The sequence below is a fragment of the Oryzias latipes genome, chromosome 20, assembly GCF_053564925.1.
Source record: "Oryzias latipes strain Hd-rR chromosome 20, Olatipes_Hd-rR_3.1".
In the NCBI taxonomy this organism is placed as follows: domain Eukaryota; kingdom Metazoa; phylum Chordata; class Actinopteri; order Beloniformes; family Adrianichthyidae; genus Oryzias; species Oryzias latipes.
In genome coordinates, this window is record NC_136256.1 from 2059699 (window position 1) to 2082093 (window position 22395).

Consider the following 22395-nt stretch of genomic DNA (forward strand, 5'->3'; position numbering starts at 1 on the left):
GATCAATCTTAACTTATATGCGATGAGAAAAAGCATATTCTGCCTCATTAAGATGCTGAGCAGGTTCCTCTTGTAATATTAATATTACATAATAGTAAATGATCATGTGGAATATTTAGACAAGAGTACATTCAAAGTAATGATACAGTAAAACTGACAAATAAAAACAAAATCCCAAATGTTTAGTCTGTGGTTCGTTGAAAGTGTTGAGCTAGATATTCAATTCTAAAATGCTTTTATTCTGCTTTTTCATCAGAAAGCTACCTTGGCAGAGAAAGACACAGATGGAAAAGAACTGAAAGACGACAATTACATCTCTGTCTCCATGGAAACACCAGAACAATCAAATCCTGTGATGGAGTGTGAGGCGAAGGTCACTGATTCACCTGAGCAGGAGGAGGATTTTTCTGAAGATAAACCAATTATTTTAGTGGAACCAGACTCATCAGTCACCCCAATGGAAACTGTGAGCTCTTCTTTTTCTGACACGCTCACCAGCACATCTGAGACGGATGAGACTGACCACTCTGGGACCACTGTTTGCAGTGAGCTGCCTTTCCAGTGTGGAGTAGAGGACTTGGCTTTAGAACACGATCTTGAGGAACTCAGCAGAAACAAATTAGTTACATCATCGGTCTCTGATACTCCATCCAGTGCAGACAGTGTTTCTCAGAAGGAGGATCATAAAGAGGACACACCAGAGCAAAGCCCTCAGCACAATCCCGAATCAGAGGTCAGTGAGCCTGAAAATGACCCAGAACTTCAGGAGAGTTTGGAGCCTGTGGGAGATTTTGAAATGGGAGATTACAGTGAGCCAGAACCCGAGCCAGAGGCACAACTGTACTTTGAGACAGAACAGGACCCTGAATTGGAGTTATACAGTATCCCTTATTCTGGCACAGCCTTCAATGCCTTCTGTCCCGAGGAAGATGGTTACCAAAATCTAGAGGAATACTCAGCTGAGGAGCCAGAGGACCATGAAGTCCTCTACAAACCACCTTTTCAAGAAGAGTCAGAGTTAGAGCACTGCATCAGAGAGGAGGTGATGTCAGATGAGTCCTGCCATGACCTTGATGAAATGGATGAATGCCTCAGAGTTGAGATTGAAGAAAACTTGTCAGATAGCGAGGCAGATGAGAAATGGAGAACCATTTTCTCCTCCTCCATCAATAAAGAGGATGATGACTCATATTTGGATAGTCTCCAACTGAGTGCCCAGGAACTATTTGTTCAGAAGGCAGAAGAGGCTAACCTTGAGGAACAAGAACTACGGAACTTTGAAGAAGTTAGTTTTGAGGTCCCCCAAGTGACAGAAGTCTTGGAACAGCCAAAAGATTTAGGTTCCTTTCCCACACCTCCGCTTGAGGTGAAATACAATCCTCTCAGTTTCCAGAGCTTATCCAAAATATCTGAAGATGAGAATGAAAATGGCAAAGACTCCAATCACAACCACACCAAGTACGTCAATACAGGCACAACCAAGAAGCTGCCAAAAGACTTTTGTGTAATCCAGGAGACAAAGAGTGAGAATGTTAGCACAGAACATGTCAATTTTCAGATGGCTCGTAAACAGTGGCGTGAAATGGAAGAACAAATGAAAAACAAGATTATCTTGCCCACAACTAGGCAGCCAATGTTGCGTAGCAGTTACAGCTTCATGCACACACCTGTTCGCAACATTGACAGAGCTCACAACAAAGCACATGAGCTGGAGAACCTGAATCTGATCGGTTTTTGCCCTCAGACACAATTCAGCCCTTGCTCAGAGGATTCAGGGCTGGATGATTCCAGTTATAGATCAACTTGTGATGACCTGGAAACCCCTGTTGAAAGGGAGATACGCATTTCAGTGGAGAGGGAAGACCACTTCAAGAGGGAGAGGGGGTTCACCAGGATGGGTAAGTCAACAGACTGCGCTCCATCACGAAGCTTACCCAGGTCCATAAGCACACCACTGACACCGTCATTCATTATCACGTCTTCACCCACTGAGGAACCACTGAAACACGAAATGTCTGCAAACAATGTCATTATTCTGGACCCAAGAAATGACCTCACCTCGGGCCCAACACCCGGTAAAGACAGCATGCCCTCTTGGCCTGGCGGGTGGAAGTCTGAAGACAACAGCTCAAATCTTATCATCCTTGAGACATCAAACGTCATTATTCGCAGTGCCTCTGAGTTCTCCCTCAACAAGTCCTGTGAGCAGCCAGAAGAAAAGATGTTTCTAAACAATCCATTTTTCAAGCTGAGGTCCAGAAGCTCAATATCATTGGTGGATGAAGAAATTAAGATGGTGAAGCAAAGGGAGGAAGAGTTGAGGAAAGAGAGGGCAAATCTGTATGGCAAAGACAGATTCAGCACAGAAAATGTGTTGACTCATCACATGGACACGTTGGCTTTTGACAAGTCAGGTATGTCAGCAGACACAATGATCACCAGCATACCTCCAAGTCCATGCATTCAAATCTCTAATAGTTGTCATCTTTTTTTTTAAAAGTAGATGTACCGGTGAAGTGCAAATCGTCTCCTTCATCCCCAATGAAAACGGCCTACAGGATGGATCGCTCCGTTTTGTCCTGTGATCACAGAGTAAGTATTTTCTCAGGCTTTTTCTAAAAAACGTTTTTAGACAAAATCAAGTACAATGCTTTGCCTTATTACTGTTTTAGAGCTTATTATATTACAATGTTATCTTTACTACTGTTCCCTTCCTTACTGTTCTTGCACTGATGGTGATGCTTAAATCTCATTGTACTATGCACAATGACAATAAAGCCATTCTATTCTATTCTATTCAACATGTCACATTTTGTTGTTCACCATTCAGTTTGGACTGTGGTTTAGTGTGCCACAAATAAAAATGGATTGATTAATGATATTGTTCGCCAGCAGCCACTTTCAGGTTAACATTTTTCAAACATCCATTCAGTCATGCCCATATAGCCTCTCCATCAATACGCTCCTTCCCTCCAGGTTTCTAACCTTCTTAACAGCCGCCCTTACATAGCCCTTTTATCCACCTCTGAGATGTCTTTGCTTCGTTCTGTTTGAAAAGACTATTCCGAAATTGTTTCATATTTCTTTCTGTCTCTGTGACTGTCACAAGTACAGGCAGACGGCATGAGATCATCAGAGGAGAGACAGGATGGTCAGGATCCAGGCCAGAGTCGGGGCAAGCAGAAGGCAAACACAGTCAGGAGACACAAAGTCAGGTCCAGATGTAACGCTCGGTAATGAAGGCAGAGTGGCACAAACAAAACTTCACACTGAGTGAGGCTCAGTGCAGAGCTTGAATATGCTGTGGTTGATATTGAGTGAATGAAAGTCAGGTGTGCAGCACCCAGAAAGTGTGCGCTGGGGTTGCTGGGAGATGTATGTGCATGTGTGGCCAGAACTCTGGAGTTGGTTCCTGCTGGTGACCAGAGGGGGAGACAGAGTTCTGACTTTTGACTGAATGCATCCCAAAGACAATTCAGAGGAGAAACCGCTTTTGTTTGTGTGGAGAAGATGAAAGACGCATTGGGTAATGCTGACATGACACGATGATGCTCTTAGATCAAACTCTGAATTTTAAAAGGTTACAGAAAATGTTAGGAAACACATCAGCACCTATTCAGGCGTATAATTTAAGATGCAAGCAGATTGGCATTGGCTCTCATTTTTCACCTCTGCCTTCTGCACCTGTTTTGACACCTTGGGGCCTTTCTGTGCCCCCCTGCCAACATTGCTACCAGTTCCAAAGCCAGGCTTCCTTCTGCAGTGAAATGCTGCTTTTGCAGCATCATGCACTATCCTCCACATCTCTCCCAAGTGTGCAGGGGTAAGTTCAAGTTTTCAGAGTTTGTAACCAGTTTTTACAATGGATCACGCATGACTGTAGATAAAAAGAGAATTGACGTTGATGCCACACAACCTGACTTTCATTTGCAATCACTCACAGTTTAGCACTGCACTGAGCTTCACTCAGTGCAAAGTGTTGTTTGTGCCACTCTGCCTACATCACCAAGGGTTATATCCGACCCTGATCTTCTGTCTCCTGACCCTGTTTTGTCTCTGATTTCATTTGCCTGCCGCCTGCCCCGAATCTCCCCCGGATCCTGACTACCCCAGTCTCTTCTCTAATCCTCTTATGCTCGGTATCGACCCCTGCCTGCCTGACCCTGATTTAGCTTTGTTGACTTTCGGCTGAGCTAATAAAACCTACTGCAATTGGATCCAGCTGTCTGCCCGTTCTCGTGACAGTTTCTAAGATCGAAATACTTTTCGACAGAGAAGTATTAGAAAACAAAGTTCCTTTGGCAGACACTAAAGTTCCGCTCATGTTAACAACAAAACCAAACTATAGCCCACCTGAGCTAAAACTCAATGTTCACAATTACATAATTTCAGAAGAGATCTGAGTCTGTATCTTGTTGGAAACATTTTCCCCTGTCAGCTTCGTTGCTACCAGCCCCCACATTAGCAGAAACATGGATATCAGTTTGTTGTGATCTGAAAGTAGTAGGTTTAGGGGATGTCTTCTGGACTTGGTTTTTTTAAAGGTAGAAGACGTTTCGCCTCTTATCCAAGAGGCTTTGTCAATTCTGAAATAGCTGGTCTAAGAGCTGGTATATATATGCGTTCATGGGGGAGGAGTCAGACCTGAAACTGGAGGTATTGTCCACTTAGCCTACATGGTTTCGGGTCGTTAATAGTCCTTTGTCCTCAGCTGGGGGTTGGGGAGCCAGTGACTCACTGTCCAAATTGGTCAATTGACAAAGCCTCTTGGATAAGAGGCGAAACGTCTTCTAACTTTAAAAAAAACAAGTAAAGATGACATCCCCTAAACCTACTACAATGGAACCAACCTGGATGAATGAGAGTCTTCATAGACATGTTTCTTCTAACTTTGGGAAGGAAACCCTCCAGCTGGTACGGGAATTGGAGAAGACAGCTAGGAAATTGGCGGACTACAAGAACCACGTCAGGTTCAACATGAGATGCAGACAAAGCAACGTGATTCCCAAAAACCTACAGATAGGCAAAGGGGTTAAAGGACACAGAGCCGAGAACATCAAGGACAGAGCCAGAACCCAACTTTTAAAGGACAGAATCAGACAGACGTATTTCATCATCAACAACCTGGAAGGTAAAATGAAGAATCTACAGGACAACTTGGCCACAACTGTTACTGAAGAAGTTCTTGAGAAGATTGTCGGTTTCACCCGGAAAGCACAACTGGCACAACACCACAAAAGCAAGCAACGGCAAATCAAGAAATTTCAGACTCTCACAAACCAACAACAGATCCTTAAGGACAGGCTCAACAGGGAGAATAGAGGAAACCACACCAAGACACGGATTGATAGAGAGAGGTGGATTAAGAATATTTCCGACCATGAGCTGACTCAAACGGAGAAAGAGGTGTTATCCAAGGGGCTGAATTTCTCGGTTACACCAAATCATATCCCCGTGGTAGACCTCATCACAGCTACAGAAACAGCCATAAAGAGGAACAATCTGACTGGATCTCAAGCTGAAGAATTACGACTCAAAATTTCGGCTGCACTGTCCAGTGCCAAACCACCACCTTCCAATCTTTCCTCAGATGAAAGAAAGGCCTTGACAGCCCTGGAGAAGGACCAAAGTATCAACATTTTACCAGCGGATAAGGGGAGATGTACTGTGATCCTGAATGCGGCGGACTATGAAGCCAAAGTTACCAACCTACTCAGTGACACCACCACATATGAAGCACTGAGAAGAGACCCAACCAGCGGCTACAAGAAAAAGGTTAAAGACTGCCTACAAAGACTGGAGACAGATCAAGTCATCGACAAGCCTCTTTATTACAGACTGTACCCGGGTAACACCACTCCATGCATGTATGGCCTCCCAAAAATCCACAAGGAAGGAATACCACTGAGACCCATTGTCAGCAGCATTGACTCAATAACTTACAACATGGCCAAACACCTGGCTACTATTTTGGCCCCTTTGCAACACAGAGCATCATGTTAGGAATTCACAAGATTTTGCTAACAAAGTCAAACATCTTCAGCTGGATTCTAATGAGACGATGGTGTCTTATGACGTAACTTCCCTCTTCACCTGCATTCCCACCACAGAGGCAGTGATTTCAGTGAGGAAGAGATTACTGCAGGATTCTCAGCTACAAGACAGAACAAATCTGACACCAGACCACATCTGCGAACTGTTGGAAGTGTGCCTCAACTCCACATATTTCCAATTCAGGGGAAACTTCTACAGGCAGAGGCACGGCTGTGCTATGGGCTCTCCAATCTCACCCATTGTGGCCAATTTGTACATGGTAGAAGTCGAGAGAAGAGCCCTGGACTCTTTCCCAGGTACTACTCCAAGCCACTGGTTCAGATATGTGGACGACACTTGGGTCAAGATCAAAAGCCAGGAAGTGGAGACTTTCACAGATCATATCAACGCAGTCGACAAGAACATCAAGTTCACCAGGGAAGACACAAAGGACAACACCCTAGCCTTTCTAGACTGTGCTGTGATCATTGGGGAGGACAGACAGCTCCAGGTTGAAGTGTACAGAAAGCCTACTCACACTGATCAGTACCTTTTATTTGACTCAAACCACCCTTTACAACACAAACTAGGCGTCATCAGGACATTACAACACAGAGCCCAGGAGGTGCCCACAAGCTCTGACGGAAAGAAGAAGGAAGAGCAACATATCCACCAAGCCCTCCGAACCTGTGGATATCCCAAGTGGGCATTCACCAGATCCCAACATACAGGAAAACAAGAAAAGAAGGAACAAGAACCGAAACGGAACAGTATTTCAATTCCTTATATCTCAGGCCTGTCTGAAAAACTTAAAAGGATTTTCAAACAACATAGCATCCCAGTTCATCTTAAACCAGTCAATACCCTCAGACAAAAACTGGTTCATCCAAAGGACAAAATTCACAGCTACAAGCAGAGTAATGTTGTGTACTCTATCCACTGCAAAGAGAACTGCAATAAACAGTATATAGGAGAAACCAAACAACCTCTACACAAGCGGCTTTACCAACATCGCAGAGCCAACCCAAATGGACCTGAGTCTGCAGTGCATCTCCACCTGAAGGCCACAAACCACTCTTTTGAGGACAGTGAAGTCCGAATTCTAGCCAGAGAGAAAGGATGGTTTGAGCGAGGAGTGAAAGAAGCCATCTTTGTCAAGAAGGATAAACCTTCTCTTAATAAGAATGGTGGTCTCAGGTTTATTCTTCCATCCATCTACGGCAGTGTTTTGAAACCTAAACAAACCAAACCAGTTCCACCTGAGTCGTTAACCGCTGAAAGAGAGGACCAATTTGGAGAGTGAGTCACTGGCTCCCCAACCCCCAGCTGAGGACAAAGGACTATTAACGACCCGAAACCATGTAGGCTAAGTGGACAATACCTCCAGTTTCAGGTCTGACTCCTCCCCCATGAACGCATATATATACCAGCTCTTAGACCAGCTATTTCAGAATTGACAAAGCCTCTTGGATAAGAGGCGAAACGTCTTCTAACTTTAAAAAAAAACAAGTCCAGATGACATCCCCTAAACCTACTACAATGGAACCAACCTGGATGAATGAGAGTCTTCATAGACATGATCTGAAAGTGTTCAATCATAGTCGTGTAGATAACATGCAAGTCTTTCTGGACATATGCGTTTTGACAAAAATGAGTCCAATCATATCACTTTGAGTTCCACCAGGGCATCATTTACTGCAAAGGCAGGTATAGTTCAACGCTGTGGGTGACAGTATGTGAGTGAGTGAAGCAGAACAAATACGAACCACAGCTCTGACTTTAACACAACAGCGAGGGCCGCTGAGGGGCCACTGTTATTACCCTGTGAGCATTAAAGTACTCTGGCAGAACAGCAAAACCCCAAAGGCAGCACTTTACACCACCTCTTACCCTGGGTGATGTCATTCAGACCACAAGCACAGAGGACCATCAGGACCTGTTATCCAAACGAAAAGCAGATGAAAATCAAGCTTTGACACAAAAAAACATCTCTGCTGCAAATCAGAGAAAACCTACTACTGCCATTAAAATATATTTATATATTTTATTTCTTTCTGTGAATTAGGACAATGCACATTAATCAAATAGGATTGGTGCGTGTGAAACCAGGGGTCATTTTCCAGAGGCTGCAATGAGTGTGGGTCCTTGGGCAAGACCCTTTACGCTCCTGCCGAACTGTGTAGCCACCGAGGGGCCAAGTCCTGGTCCCCCTGCGCCGGTCCCCAGCCCGGATAAACTACAGACTTGTATCAGGAAGGGTATCTGGTGTGAAAATCTCTGCCAAAGTAAATGTGTGACTCTGTGAAAGCTGATTTGCTGTGGTGACCCATGAAGGGATGTCCTAAAAGGGGAACAAGAACAAAAAGACTCAACATAGCAGCACAAGTCTCAATGTAAATGAACCAAATTTTTATTTAGTGGTCCTAGGGCAGGTAAGAACCATTCGTTAGAATAAAAATAAGAATGGACTGAAAAACTTGTGCAAACCAGAAACCCCCACCTTTGACTCATTTAAATTTGCATTAACATTCATGGTTAAAAGACCGAACTAGGCTTTCTGGTAAAAATACAACATGATGGAAAACCTGCTTTAAAAGCATCAAATAACTGTCTTTCAGTTTCCTGAGGACTACACAGGAGGAAGACGCAAGAGTGCCATGGCTCTGCGCTGGGAGGCAGGCGAGTTTGTAAAAAACAACTGAAGTGGAAGAAGTGAACAACCTTACAGGAGAAGGGAATACTTCTCAGTGTTGGTTTTGTTACCTTTAGATGTGCTGCTGCAGTTAGTCGCTTCATGTTACCGCAAAGCCAACATTCTGCTTCTGTGATGCCTTGGAAAAACCATAAGAATGTTTGTGCCACATATGTAATGTCGGGGCCATTTTTACTTGGAGTTAAAATTTCATACAACTGATAATATGTAGGACTAGCAATAATCTTACATAACCTCTTGCATAGCCCCTAAGAAGGGATAGGGTTTGGGGTTAGGAACAGGGTTTTTCTTCCATCCTGTATTTACACAAACCTGGCATTTTCTGAAAATCTTTGAATCCAAACATAGTTGGAAGCTGCATATTCAAACTGCTACATTTTTTGAAAGATAGTGATACTAAATACTGTCAGATGGATTGATATCTTTGAGATAAATTTAATGACCCTCACTAAATGGTCAATATTTTCTCTACAGAAGACAAGATGATAAAAAAATTTTTAACCCAAAGGTACAACAACTTCATAAACGGTAATGTCTAAAAAACAACAGATGGTAAAGACGCTTAAACCCTAAAATTACATAAGTTTTTTTTCCAATACAATAAATAATAAATTGTGACTTTATTACTGTTAAAATACTTTTTTTTAACTCTAATGTAGTGCAGCCTGCTCTTGTTTGCACATTTTTAGGAAAGTACGGAACAACACTGGGCCTACATTTGGTCATAGTTTATTGGTGGCATTGCACAAAAATGGCTGATCAATGTTTTCAACATGCAAATGCATTAGCATTTTTGGATCATTAATCTTTTGTTGGTGTTTGCACAGACATGCACCTCCCAGAAATGAAGATGTTGTCTGGAGACGGGAGGCTTTTTTTAATAAGATAATTGTTCAATCAGCCAGAAAATAGTCCATGATAGGAAGTTGAAAAGAACCTGGAGCCGAATGAATCAAGAGGGAGCTGTATTCAACTGTACTCAAGGTTGATATTTTTATTGCTTTACAAGAACCTCTACAAAAGCCATTAAAACCCTGCACGTCCAGTGTGGTGTCATCTTCTTGGGGTAGTTCAGATTCCGCTACTTGTCATGTGGATTTTTGTGTTTCTTGAAGTCACAGATGGTTCTACATAAATACAATATCCGATGGGAAGCTTGGTCTCCAAATTAAAATTGGGCACAAGACCAAGAGAAAATCAAGCCAAGCTAGCGGGGCCAGTTTATGACAATCGGTGGTACACCGTCCAGTTGCACTGGTGCACCAGCCCAGAGCAATATTATTTTTACATTGTAAAAGAGGCTCATGTCCTGGCCCAAGAGCCCTTAAGTCTGCTATTGATTCAGCTTTGAGGTAAGAGTGCGTTTTGTTGCAGCATGAACATATTCTGCTTAGTAGCTGTGGATGCCCTTTAAGAATCTTTGGTGGATTTATTACTGTGACAGCGGACTGGTCAGAGAAACATTACCAAGATTTGATCCAGTGGGGGGGGGGGGGGGGGGGGGGTTGCACTGAGTGCATGTTCTGTGTAGCATGTCACAGCATTCACACAGAACCATGCCACTTGGACAGATGTGCATTTCAGCACAGTTGAGTAACACAGCAATGAACCAGCATAAAGGACCTGGTTTTTGACCCCAGATCTGGTGTTTGCTGGTCTTTGTGTCTACATCCTAGTAGTTTACTTATATGAGTTCTGTGCGCCAAGAATTAGTGTGGTTCTGGTCTCAAGACATTCACTATGCACAAGATGGAAGAAACTCTGTAAGGAAATGTTGAAACTTCCTTTTGAAAACTGCGTGTTATCTATGACCAGACGGAGCCAGAAGAGTTTGACTTAGGGAATTCATCTGGGACGTCAAACAGTGTGGACTCCCTTTAGGGCCGACTTTGGTAGATTGTTTGGGCTGACTGAAAGAGCATCTGCTCTTCTTGATAAAAGGTTCCTGCCAGATTTATTGCAAGATCTCTAAAGTATTTCTGCATGCTGCATGTTTGCCCCAGACTATCATGTCTGTGAGCCTCATCAATACTCAAGCATTTTGAGAATGGATCTGATTTTGTTTAGAGCATCCACACAACACTTGAACTGATCTGTGAAGGATGTGTCCACTTTCTCAGAGAAGTCCCCACACTGAAGGTGGGTTGGTTCCAGCACATTGGATATGGACAGGCAATAAAGCTAGTTGGGCAATTTTTGAAACTTTGAGATTAATGTTTGTTACAATTCAATAAAAATGGGGCTGGGTGGGGGGGTAAACTGTAAATGATTTGTAGGAAAGTGTTGGGTTGTTGCATTGTGTGTCTGCCTAATATAACTGTCAGCTTTCTTTGTTCATGAGATGACGTTACAATGGAGGACTTCTCCTGTCAAAGTGAATCAGCAGAAATGATAGAAGAATCGTCTGGAAACTCTCACCTGCAGCATTTTGAGGAAGCATTTGGATTTTGTTTCTTATCTTACATAAAACTGTCGATTTGAGAGAATGTGGTTGAAAAAGCACAAAGATTCAACAGAGGACACATTTTTCTGTTTTTTTTCCTGCTGACTGAATGTACTGCATCTGACAAATTTACTGTATGTTGGACGTCACAGAAGGTTTCTATTAATGACAACTGTAAAAGCCATTTGTAAACATATTTTTGGTGTTGCTGCTTATTCATGAAGAGAAATGTTTCTATATTGCCTAATGTATTTCAGCTGAATTTTCCTATCGTGTCATGCTTTGTGCTTCAGGGAAAACTGGTTGTTTTGAATTAAATACTCTGTACAAAATAAGTTACACATGTTTTTATGAAATGTAAAATGGAAGAAAGTATAATGGCTATATTAAGTTCCTGCTGTTCTAACACAATAACTGTTAAGAGAACCTTTTCCAATGCACATCAATTTTAAGCACATTTCCCTCTGGGAGATTTAGGACAGAGATGATGCTGCAGTGCAACACTAACCAGGGTTTCTCATTCCCTCAACAAAGAAATGAAAATAGAAAGGATGGAGTCATCACTCTTACAAGATCTTGTCTTCTTGCTTTTTTACTTCATTTTTTTAACGGCTAAACATTCTGGCCTTCCCAAACCAAGTAAATGTATGTAAGAATATGTGATGTGATGTGATGTGATGTATGTGCAGATCTTCTACATTTCTTCTGGATCTTGTGGGTTTTCTATGATCGGACCTGAGCTGACTCACACCGTCCATCACTAAAGGATGAAATCATCCTTGAAACAAGCTCAGGAAACAAAGCGCAGGGATTTTTACACAAACGGACACATCCAGTATCTAACCCATCCATGTGTAACAAAAACGAAGCTCACACAAAAACCTGCATGCAAATGCATTCACACTCACCAATTCAAAAACGATGAACTAGGAACTGTAACTCAACACCTTTAACTACAACACCCTGTTCTGTGTGTGAGTGTGCACGTGTGACACCAATGCACAGCTGCCGCTTTACACTCACAACTACTGTGTGACACAGGCTGGCTGCTCAGTAGGGCTTTGCCAAGATAACGGGAGTGGATGTATGTACATGGAAGGCAGTGATCATGCCAGGCTATTCCTAACATTTGCATGACAGTGAGGGTCACCTCTACACACACCAAAGACAATAGTATTTTCAGACAAAACAAAGAGAAACTTCATGATTTATTCGTCTATTAGAGTGTTTAGAATGATTTACATGGTCAGATGGGTTAGATAAAATTGTTTTTGTTTTTACTTGATCTTTTTCTTCAAGCAGAAGACAACATGAAAAGTGATGATTCCATTATTTTATGCCAATGACGGTACCAGAACCAGAACCACAAGTGATTTGTGAAGTGGATTGTTGACGGGTTGAACATGAAAGAATCAGAGAATGTGAACAGCACGGGTTTTAAAATGAATGTGATTCAGCTTTACTGAGAAATACTAATGTCAAGAAGACCTGAATATTGTTTTTTACATGGTAATTATCTTAAAGTTCTTTAACAAAACCATGTTTAATTCATAATAAAGCCTTTATTTTCTAAGACACAGCAAGACCTTAACCTGCGTGTGACACAAGTGATGTTATTCTGAACAGACGGACATGTTTCACAAGTACATGAAAGAACTTTCAAAACACTCTGATTAAAAAATGTTTGCTGTTTTAAACATGTCTTTGTATCTCCATCTGCTGGGTAAATCAGTTGAAGGAAGGTTTCATTCAGAAGACCTTTCCCAGAGCGCCTCACTACACTGAATGTCTGTACGCTCTGCTGTGTAGGTGTAGCTTTGGAGTCCAAACAGTTGCTTCTTGATGTCTGAAGACGCGCAGGTACCTGCCGTGTGTTTGGAGGCCAGGTGGAAGGGCAGGGGCTGATAACATTTCATTTGTGCTTCAAAGACATTTGTGAAACAATAAAAATGTAAAGGAAGAGTGTGGATGTAGTCTTTCTTTCTCCTTCTGAGACTGTTACTGTGTAACTGCTGAATGCAGAAGCTATAGCTACTTCAGTTTATCTACACAGACTTTCACTTGACTGGTGACATTAAGGTTCTGATCATTTCAGATCGTGTTTTTGTTTTCCTCATATGAAAAAGAATTACCAATGCAAAGTGCACAAATGAATGTGCCAACACAAATATTCTGTGTTTGTATTTTTGCTGCAAACTCCGGTGGTCATTGTAAATGAGAAATCGTTCTCAATCGACCGGCTTGGGTAAATAAAGGTTAAACCAAATAATCAGAATATGAATAAAACATAAATAAAGGAGAAATATTTTATAAGAAACCCAACAGACACTTGAGGGGACTTCCTGATGGTCCATCTCAAAAAAGACATCCGGCTGTACCGTCAAATATCTGGGGGTTCCTGTAAGAAGGACCTCTATTGGACGTTCAGAATTTCCTTGGGTTTGACACCAAAAAGGCCCAACAGTGTGTTCCAGTGTCACAGAGCCACTGCCTCTTTGACTGCATCCACCCCCCCAAACCCCCACCAGACCCGCAGGGACTCCACAGGTAAGTCAGAGAAAAAACATTTTATGAAATAATTAACACAAAACATTATAGAACAAGAACCAAGTGTGTACTTGAAGTTCATCGTGTTGTGCTAATTACCCGTATTTTCCGGACTATTAGTCACTGTGGAGTATAAGTCGCACCAGCCCAAAAATGCATTATAAAGTAGAAAAAAACAAGAAAAGTCGCACTGGACTATGAGTCGCATTTTGACGGGAATTTTTTTTGACAAAATCTGAGACCAAGAACTAATAAGTTCCACAACGTCATATGACACAATCATAGCAGACTGTTTATCTCACAATTTCACAGTAATTCTTTCTCATACTTATTTATTCATTCCTTTCATGAAGCATCATTGGCCAACTAATACTCTGTTTTCATCCTGTATTTGTAGAAACAGTTGTGATTTTTATTGCATTTCTGAATCTATGAAATCATTGGAAAATAGAATATTATGTTGTTAGCCTTCAAGATCTTAATGTAAAAAAAAGTTTGCTGATTCTCTGAGTCACTTAACATACTCTTAACACTTAACATTGTCACGGTGCCCCCGGCTGGGCCTGCGTCATCTCATCCACCTGTTGACAACGGCTGTGCCTCATCAGCGCCATCAGGATCCAGGCTCTTAAGGAGGACCAGGACCTGTACTCGACGCTAGTTCGTTGTACTCCTCGGTGCTTCACTGGCCGCCCATGCACAATCTCGCTCTTGTCTCGTTGCCTTGACTAATACCTTGTCTGTCTGCCACTCAGGACTCTTGCCGTCATCAGGAACCTACAGTCGCACTCACCTCTCGCTGCCTCTCGTCTTGGCGTCTCGTTGGAAGATCCTCGGTCCACGGTGTTCGCCCACAAGAACCTCCAACCAGCTCCTGTGGATTTCTCCCCTGTTAATTCTACCTCCAGAATTAAAGAATCTTTGAACTTACCATTCTGTCTGCCGAGTATCCTTCCGGGTTCCAGCATCTGGGTCTGCTAAAGCCTGCTAGCCATGACAGAACGAACTAGCCAGAACCCCGACCCAGCTGACCCGGAAGGACTCCGCCTGGCCATATCCCAGCAAGTTATGTTGCTCTCCCGCCAAGCCGATGCTCTCTCGCAAATGTCCGCTACCCAACAGGAGTTATTTCGTCGGTTGGACACAACCTCACGCAAGCCCTCGCCGGAGTTACTAGCCAAACAGCTAGCACAGCCACCGCGGCCTCCCCGGTTTCCGGTGACCTCACCACCGTCATGTCCGCCTCTCTGGATGAAAACATCCGGTCACAACCCGAGCCGTTTCATGGCGACATGGAGGCCTGCGGCGGATTTCTACTACAATGTCGTCTGATTTTTCAACAGTCACCCAGGTACTATCAGTCTGATCAACGGAAAATTTCCCTAATTGTTAATTCACTCCGCTGCAAGGCACTGCAGTGGGCCCAAGCCTTTCTGGCTGCTAACCCTGTCTCGCATCTCCCCTTTGAACGGTTCATCGGAGTATTTCGGCTCGTATTCGATCAGCCATGAAAGCAGGAAGAAGCCACCCGGGGGTTATTAAGCCTCAAGCAGCGTAACCGACCGGTGAGTGATCACATCATTGACTTCCGCATCTTAGCGGTCGAAGCTGGCTGACCCGATATCGCGCTCAAGGGGGTGTTCTATCAATCATTGAACGATAAGATTAAGGACCATCTATGTACTCAACCGGAGGCCAACAATTTCGAGGAACTGGTTACCGCCGCCCTCCGTTCCGACATACGGATTCGGGAACGTCAAGCGGAACGGAGTTGTGTTAACCGGCGTCCACCCTCAGAAACCTTTCTTCACTCTCCTCTATACCACCCACAGCCATCTGTCGGCGCATAAAATTCCAACCTGTCGTCTGAAGAGCCGATGCAGATTGGACATTCGAAGCTCTCTTCTGAGGAGAGGCTCAAGCGCCGTAATGAAGGGTTGTGTTTCTATTGTGGAGACTCTGGTCATGTTGTTTCTCAGTGCAAGAGCCGTTTAAACTCCAGAACAACTCGCTAAAAGACAGGTCGCGAGGGGACCCGTCTGAAAGTAAGCCTTTCTTGTTCATGCCTGTCAAGTTTCCAAGCATTAATCAAGTTCATGAATGTTTTGCCCTCATAGACTCTGGAGCTGAACACAGCCTCATCGACTCTGGTCTGGTTCGCCAACTCGGGTTACCTGTCGAACCTCTCGCCGCTCCTGTAAAAGCCGCCGGGTTAGGTGGGAAGTTGTTGTCAAAAATCACTTTTCGCACCGAACCCATACAGCTAATCACGTCCGGTAATCATTGTGAGTACCATCAATTCTTTATTACCGACTCTCCTCAAACTCCCGTTATCTTAGGGTATTCCTGGCTACAATTACATAACCCACAAATTAACTGGTCTACCTCTCGGATCACCAATTGGAGTACTTATTGTATGGCGAATTGTTTACACTCTACCCTTCCCACTACCGTTTCGATTAAACTTCCCGAAAATGAAAGCATTGATCTCGCTAAGGTGCCGTCATGCTACCACGACCTAAGATCCGTTTTTAGTAAATCCAAGGCGTGTGCTTTACCGCCGCACAGACCCTACGACTGTGCTATAGAACTTCTCAACGGTGCCTCCCTCCCCAAGGGGAAGTTATACAATCTATCCGGTCCAGAAAAACTCTCCATGGAGAATTACATTCAGGAAGCCCTTTCTCTTGGGCACATCCGACCTTCTTCCTCCCCTGCGGGGGCCGGGTTCTTCTTCGTAGAAAAGAAGGACGGGTCCCTCAGACCCTGCATTGATTATCGTGAGCTCAACCAAATAACAGTGAAGGACAAATACTCGCTTCCTCTCCTCAATTCCGTCTTCGATTCTGTCCAGGGGGCTACCATCTTTACTAAATTAGATCTCCGGAACGCCTACCATTTGGTTAGGGTCCGGGAGGGGGACGAATGGAAGACGGCTTTCAACACCCCCCTTGGACATTTCGAATATCTAGTCATGCCTTTCGGCCTCACCAACGCCCCCGCCATTTTCCAACGTCTGGTTAATGACGTCCTTCGTGATTATCTCAACCGTTTTGTATTCATCTATCTAGACGATATTCTGGTCTATTCCAACAGTCCCACCGAACATCACCACCACGTCAGGTTGGTTCTCGAACGGCTTTTAGAAAACCAACTGTTTGTAAAAGACGAAAAGTGCGAATTTCACGCTGACTCTGTCTCGTTCTTGGGGTACATTCTCGAGGCTGGCAAAATCAAACCTGATCCGGCCAAGATTCAAGCCGTCTCCGAGTGGAGTATCCCAGAAACTCGGAAAAAACTGCAGCAGTTTCTGGGGTTCTCAAACTTCTATCGGCGTTTCATCCGCAACTACAGCCAGATTGCCGCCCCTCTCACTCGTCTCACTTCTGTCAAGGTACCTTACGTTTGGAACACCGCTGCTGACTCTGCCTTCACTCGTCTCAAAGAACTTTTCACCTCGGCGCCCATTCTTATCCAACCTGATATCCACTAACAGTTTACTGTGGAGGTTGACGCCTCGGACTCCGGTGTGGGGGCCGTGTTGTCCCAGCGTGATCCTACATCAGGCAAACTCAAGCCATGCGCCTTCTTTTCCAAGAAGCTGAACCCTGCGGAACGGAACTACGACGTCGGCAACCGAGAACTACTGGCCATCAAGCTGGCTCTCGAAGAGTGGAGACACTGGTTGGAGGGGGCAGAACAACCGTTTGTAGTATGGACCGACCATAAAAATCTGGCTTACCTACGTTCTGCAAAGAGACTAAACTCCAGACAAGCACGCTGGTGTCTTTTCTTTGATAGGTTCAAGTTCACCATCACTTACCGCCCGGGCAGCAAGAACGGCAAACCCGACGCCCTGTCTCATAAGTTTTGCACCTCGGACGACAACACCACTCTCCCGATCATTCCGGACTCCTTTTTTGTGGGCAACCTCACCTGGGACGTAGAAACCCAGCTCTTACAGGTCCAAGGTGAGAAACCCGACTCAGTTACCTGTCCCCCTGGCACTCTGTTTGTTCCGGATAGGCTCAGGTCCGATGTCATCACCTGGGGTCACAGCTCCAAGGTCGCCTGCCATGGTGGTGTTCGTCGGACCCTCGCACTCCTCAGACGACGGTTTTTCTGGCCCTCCATGGACACGGATGTGCGTCAGTACATCGCCGCCTGCACCACCTGCGCTAGGGCTAAGACCTCCAACTCGCCTCCTGCCGGCCATCTCCTGCCTCTGCCTGCGCCTCACCGACCCTGGTCCCACATTGCCATGGACTTCGTCACAGGCCTGCCACCCTCGCATGGGTTTACTGTCATACTTACCGTTGTTGACCGGTTCTCCAAAGCTGTTCAGTTCATTCCGTTGCACCAACTCCCTTCAGCTACTGAAACTGCCAACCTCTTAGTCAATCATGTTTTCCGTCATCACGGCATCCCTGCTGATATTGTGTCTGACCGCGGTCCACAGTTCACTTCACAGGTTTGGACGGCTTTCTGCTCCGCCCTCGGAGCGTCTGTCAGTCTCACCTCTGGGTACCACCCGCAATCTAATGGCCAGGCAGAGAGGGCAAATCCGGAGTTGGAGGCAACCCTCCGCTGTCTGGCGGCGCAAAATCCGGAGGACTGGTCAGACTACCTCGTCTGGGTGGAGTATGCGCATAACAACCACCCGGCCTCGGCTACTGGCATGTCCCCATTTGAGGCCTCATTGGGGTATTCTCCACCTCTGTTCCCCTCACAGGAGCTCGATCTGGCGGTACCTTCAGTACAACTTCACCTGCAGCGCTGTCAGGACGTTTGGCGCCAGGCCAGGGCTGCCCTCCTCCGGACTGCAGAAGGTAACCGCCAGATTGCAAATCGACACCGTATTGTCAGCCCCACCTATGTGCCAGGTCAGCAAGTGTGGCTGTCATTCAAGAACATTCCGCTCCAGGCCACGTCTCGGAAACTGGCACCACGCTTCATTGGTCCGTTCCCCGTGGAACGCGTCATCAACCCCACCTGTGTCCGTCTGAAACTCCCTGCCGCACTAAAAATCCATCCATCGTTCCATGTCTCTCAACTCAAGCCTGTCCGCCAGAGCCCCCTTTGCCCGCCATCCGCTTCCCCACCACCCGCCCGGCTCATCGACGGCGCCCCGGCTTACACCGCCAGCCGGGTTTTGGACATTCGGCGCCGGGGTCGTGGGTACCAATACCTGGTGGACTGGGAGGGCTACGGCCTGGAGGAGCGGTCGTGGATTCCCCGCTCGTTCATCTTGGACCCCTCCCTCATCGAGGATTTCCTCCGGGCCAACCCCGATCGCCGCCCTGTTCCGCCTGGAGGCGGTCGTTTGAGGGGGGGGTACTGTCACGGTGCCCCCGGCTGGGCCCGCGTCATCTCATCCACCTGTTGACAACGGCTGTGCCTCATCAGCGCCATCAGGATCCAGGCTCTTAAGGAGGACCAGGACCTGTACTCGACGCTAGTTCGTTGTACTCCTCGGTGCTTCACTGGCCGCCCATGCACAATCTCGCTCTTGTCTCGTTGCTTTGACTAATACCTTGTCTGTCTGCCACTCAGGACTCTTGCCGTCATCAGGAACCTACGGTCGCACTCAACTCTCGCTGCCTCTCGTCTTGGCGTCTCGTTGGAAGATCCTCGGACCACGGTGTTCGCCCACAAGAACCCCCAACCAGCTCCTGTGGATTTCTCCCCTGTTAATTCTACCTCCAGAATTAAAGAATCTTTGAACTTACCATTCTGTCTGCCGAGTATCCTTCCGGGTTCCAGCATCTGGGTCTGCTAAAGCCTGCTAGCCATGACAAACATACCTCATACATCTAATTGACCCAGGAACATCATCTCTGTTCCTCACAAATCAACATAACCGGAGGGTTAACAATGTATTTATTTCAATTTATTTCTAATATAAGTCGCTGCGGAGTACAAGTCGCACCCCTTGCCAAACTATGAAAAAAAGGGCGACCAATAGTCCGGAAAATAATAAACTGATTAACCCTTGTGCTATCCTAGGCACTTTAACATTGGGAGTTGGGTCATCTAGACCCACTAGACAGTGCTCTGAACCTTACTTCTTCAGTGATTTGTGATCTTCACTGGTGTCCATGGATTACGTGAAATCTTTCCACCTTTATCCACCTTTGTCATGGTAGGGAGAACACATCAATGTAAGGGGGGGGGGGGTCATCTAAGATAGCACAAGGGTTAAAGCAGACTGCGTGTCTGTGTGTGTGTAAGTGTGTGTATTCTGGGGTATTCTGGCTAACCCAACAGACTTTATTCTTTTACCTTCCTGCATCTGGAAATGCCTTTGCAGTGCATGTGTGTTCAATGAAAGCAGTAAATCTGTGAGTCAGACAGTCGCCTCCTCCCTCGGTGTGGAGGCGGGAAAGGGTGCCATCCAGGTGTAAAGCAAACTACCTCCTCTTTGTGAAAAATACACTACACACAATATGTTGGGGATATTGTAAAAAAAAAAACTCAGTGAATGTCGTATACACAGTGTTTTTCTTTTACTTTACAGATTTTATATAGATAGAGGTGATTGTATTGGGTGAGAGACACACCTCAGGTTCTACACAGACAGCGCAACATAGGGTCATCGTAGCAGCAAGGTGACAGGATAGTGGGGGCACCCTAACGCAAATTTAATTAATTTTACAAGGAAAAGGGGGGTTTTAATCGGGGGGGGGGGGGGGTTACGCCCCCTTATGTGTCTAGGGGTAAATAGGGGGCATAACATAAAAAAGTACAGGTTTCGGCTACCAAAGTTAAATTAACACACACCAAACAAATGTCTCCATAAAATATGACCAAGTTTTATTTACAAATAAATAAACCAGCAAAAAGTGAAGCAAAAAGGCTTCAGGGTGAAACCAGGCCAAAATAACAAACAAAACCCCACCAATCTGAAACGTGTAATCTTACCTGCAAAAGAAAGAAAAGGGAAATCAAAGACAAACACTAACCTCCCTCACCTAACAAAAACAGGAGAAAACATGTACTAAAGAAAATGGCGGTTCACCCCTACAGCTTCACTTAAGCAAAATTATAAACCAAAGGACTAAACAGAGTGGGCACGGACAAAACCACAAACTACAAAGAACTACGAAGTGCAACACAAACTAAAACAAGTGGAGAAGACAAAAACAAAATGGAGAAGCGGGCCAAGCCGCAGTGAAGACTGTTGCAGCAAGGCTCCCTTCCCACCAGCTGGAGGTCCAAGTGGTGGCTTTAAAGGCTGCCTCCACCAGCTGGTCCAATGGGAGGCCACACCCTTTCCACCACACCTGAAAATAACCAGACAAAGACATACAAACCCAAAGATCCACAAAACACAGAAGTCCCACTGTGATACAAAAAATACACAAAACAGAACAAACAGAACCAAACAAAACCAAATACGGCCACAGCCGTAACACCCCCTACCCAAGGTAAAACTTCTTCCAAAAGAAGTTGACTCTGGGCACGGGCAGGGGTGGCGCCTTCATGTGTCCCCCTACGAGATCGCCACTGACTGTCTTTCCAGAAAAACTTTCTGACTCTGGTCCGCGTTCACGCTGCTCTCTTCCTCCTGCCCGCTCGCACTACCCGACGGTGTTAAAGGCACCACGAGAATCTCAGAACATTATGGTTATTTTACTAAAACACACAGAGCCGAAGCTCAGGGAGGAAAGATCCACATGCGGCTCTGGAGCCGCCGGTTGCCGACCCCTGGGTTAGGCCTACGAAACACTCAGGAGATCCATAAGATTAGGCCTGGAGAGACTGTGGCGAGTTGTCAATTTACACGCATGTGGACGCGTGGTTTGTGTGAGTGCAGTCCACTCCTGTGTCGCATCATTCTCAAGTTAAACATCAACTAAAGTTCATCTACTTAAATTTCACATTTTCCAGGTATGTCTTTGAGTATGAGTGGTAATAAGCTCTAAATATTATTTATTTACCCTAATAACCCATTTTAATAACGCTGATTTCATATTTCAGATACCCGCACAAACTACCGTCTGATCAGTGGCAGTGTTTCCCATGGGCAATGTGGGCAGTTGCCATCCCCCCAGCACCTTTTCTAGACTAACCCCGCCCATTTCCACGCAGTGCTAATGAAATTTGCACTAGGGCTCCCCTAATATCCTGTCAACATGCTCCTATGATGACAAAATTTTGCGCTCGCTGGGTAGAATAGTCTGCAGTAATACGAACGATCCCAATGTCTGTCACACAGCTGGGCCTGTGAAATGTGTTCTCCGCGTTTGATCCATCCCTGAAGGAGCAGTGAGCTGCAAAACAGCCGTGCTCAGGAACTATAGTATTTGGTGGTTTAACCCTAACCGTAGTTCCAACCTTAACCCTTCCTGTGGGTCCGTGCAGCACAGACAAAAGATGCACGTTTTTGGAATTTCATGCGGATAGACTCTCTTTCTATTAAAGGAAAAGTGAGTAAATCAAAATAGTTTGGAGCTAACTCCACTGTAAGTGATGTATTTCTCACAGGTTACAGGAGCCAGGTTGGTCCAGAGGCTTGTCATCATGCAAAGCTGGTCCTGGTGCTGCTCCACTTAAATGTAAAGTGGCCCTAAACAAAACCAGGACCAGGACCAGTTTGGCCTTTTACTATCAATGATAGCAATTTAAATAGCAGGGCTTGAGCCATGTTTCCATCGAG

General features: G+C 45.2%; 1 protein-coding gene across 1 annotated transcript in view; it reads left to right on the plus strand.

Moving 5' to 3' along the window:
* palmdb (palmdelphin b) overlaps positions 1-7452 on the plus strand; it is a 51256-nt gene extending 43804 nt beyond the window's left edge. Inside the window, 4 exon segments of the mRNA XM_078938785.1 lie at positions 257-2414; positions 2501-2592; positions 4900-5981; positions 5983-7452. Coding sequence (XP_078794911.1) covers positions 257-2414; positions 2501-2592; positions 4900-5981; positions 5983-7336 — 4686 coding nt within the window. The 3' untranslated portion in view covers positions 7337-7452.
* The last annotated feature ends 14943 nt before the right edge of the window (positions 7453-22395 follow it).